The 1,612-nt window shown below is 33.9% G+C and overlaps 1 protein-coding gene across 2 annotated transcripts in view; it reads left to right on the forward strand.

Annotated features, from left to right (window-relative positions):
- Nucleotides 1-282: 282 nt before the first annotated feature.
- MTHFD2L (methylenetetrahydrofolate dehydrogenase (NADP+ dependent) 2 like) overlaps nt 283-1,612 on the forward strand; it is a 110,414-nt gene continuing 109,084 nt past the window's right edge. The window contains exon 1 of one of the 2 annotated variants that reach the window (XM_019624586.1): nt 283-743. In XM_019624586.1, the coding sequence (XP_019480131.1) occupies nt 706-743 (38 nt within the window). In that variant the 5' untranslated portion in view covers nt 283-705. The remainder of the gene's footprint in view (nt 744-1,612) is intronic. The other variant, XM_019624584.1, reaches the window with a different exon arrangement.

Here is a 1,612-nt window from a genome sequence, read left to right on the forward strand (position 1 = left end):
AAAATGTGTTAATATTTCAGTAAAATTGGTTTCCTTGTAAACCTGTGTAGTTTATATTAAACATTTAAAAAGATTATCCTGAGAAAGTGTTCATAGGATTCAACAGTCTACCCTTTTATACCAAGTTTATACCAAGTGTTCTCATGGTATAAAGCTTAGCATCTAAGATTCTGAAAAAGCATGAATGTTGTTCAGGTACCTACTAATTTACATATTCTAATTTACAAGTTAGGGCCCTGAAAGAGTTGTTATGAAATTGAATAACAGAACAAATCGCACATAATGAGAAGAACTTCCTTTACCTTTTACTGATTTACAAAAGTATAATTTTTGATAAAATTTCTTCAAGGTTTAAGTAAAGTATTTAGGATGTAAAATGAAATGTTTCTCAAAGGCCAGAAACTTAATATTCCTAACTATGAATTTACTTTAAAAATATTCATTTACTTTAAGGAAAGGCTCTCTAGTACTAATGATAGTGTAAGTAATTTTGCCCTGGTTCTCTTGGGTTTCATTAATTTATTGTGTTGTTAATTCAAACTCAAAATTTCCAAGTTATGCTCCAAGGTACAAAGCAATTAACTATATTAGGACTTGAAGAGAAATTTGAATTGGTAATGATTGTATGAGGTTTTTTCATAAAACATTTCCCTGCAGTTCTAACGCTGTGGTTGAAAATGAGACTGAAACCTATGCAGAAGCAAGATGCGGAGTATTCAAATGAAGTACACTGTTAATCTTGGGTAGATATTATTTGTTACTTTACTCTTTTGTGAAGGAGTATTTTGATACACAAGAAAAGTAGTGTTTTTTTTTTACTTCTTTACTGTTTTGCTTTAGTTAAGTAAATACTTCGTTTAGTTCTAGTAGCCAGAGCGTAGTATGGTTACAGTTTATTTTCTGGGAAGTACAGGTAAATAAACTCATAGAAACAACAGTAAATGCTGTTGGTTTTCTGTTCCCCTATTGTTCCAGGTTATCTGAATATTTCTCCAACTGTTACTTAACAAAAACTAGGAGAGACAGCCATTTTGCAAATCAGCCAGTCAACTTGTAGCCAAATACTTTTATGTAAGGTCAACAGAGAACATTCCCATTATGCAGATGTGGAAATTGCATGCCTTTGAGCACAGTTAGGTGACTTGTGCAGCTTCAGCTGCTAGTGGTGAATCAGGGCTGACACTCAGGACCTCTGGCTTGGGGGGAGTAATTTGTACTGCATAGTGCTGCCCTGTTACTCATCCCCCTCCACCCATTATTTATTGCTTTCTAACAAAGCCACATATAGTGCTAACTCAGCAACGGGGGGAGTATAAAGTACTGAAAAGGAGATTGTCCTGCCTTCTTTGGGGGTCACAGCCTTTCTACCTTTTCAGGAAATGTCACCTGAGCTAGTGCGTTGTGTGAAAGATATCTAAGGGGTCAAATTGACTGCCCTTTTGATGTATATTAATGGCAGTGTTCTATATAAGTTTTTGACCAAACCAGCACATTTTTAAGAGTAAAAGGAGACATTAAATTAATGAAAATGACATATTTAGAATATTCATTGACTAACAAATATATTAGTGGGCCTATTCAAAACTATTTCCAAATTAACATTTTAAAAGGT

This window comes from Hipposideros armiger, unplaced genomic scaffold, assembly GCF_001890085.2.
Source record: "Hipposideros armiger isolate ML-2016 unplaced genomic scaffold, ASM189008v1 scaffold_594, whole genome shotgun sequence".
NCBI lineage: Eukaryota > Metazoa > Chordata > Mammalia > Chiroptera > Hipposideridae > Hipposideros > Hipposideros armiger.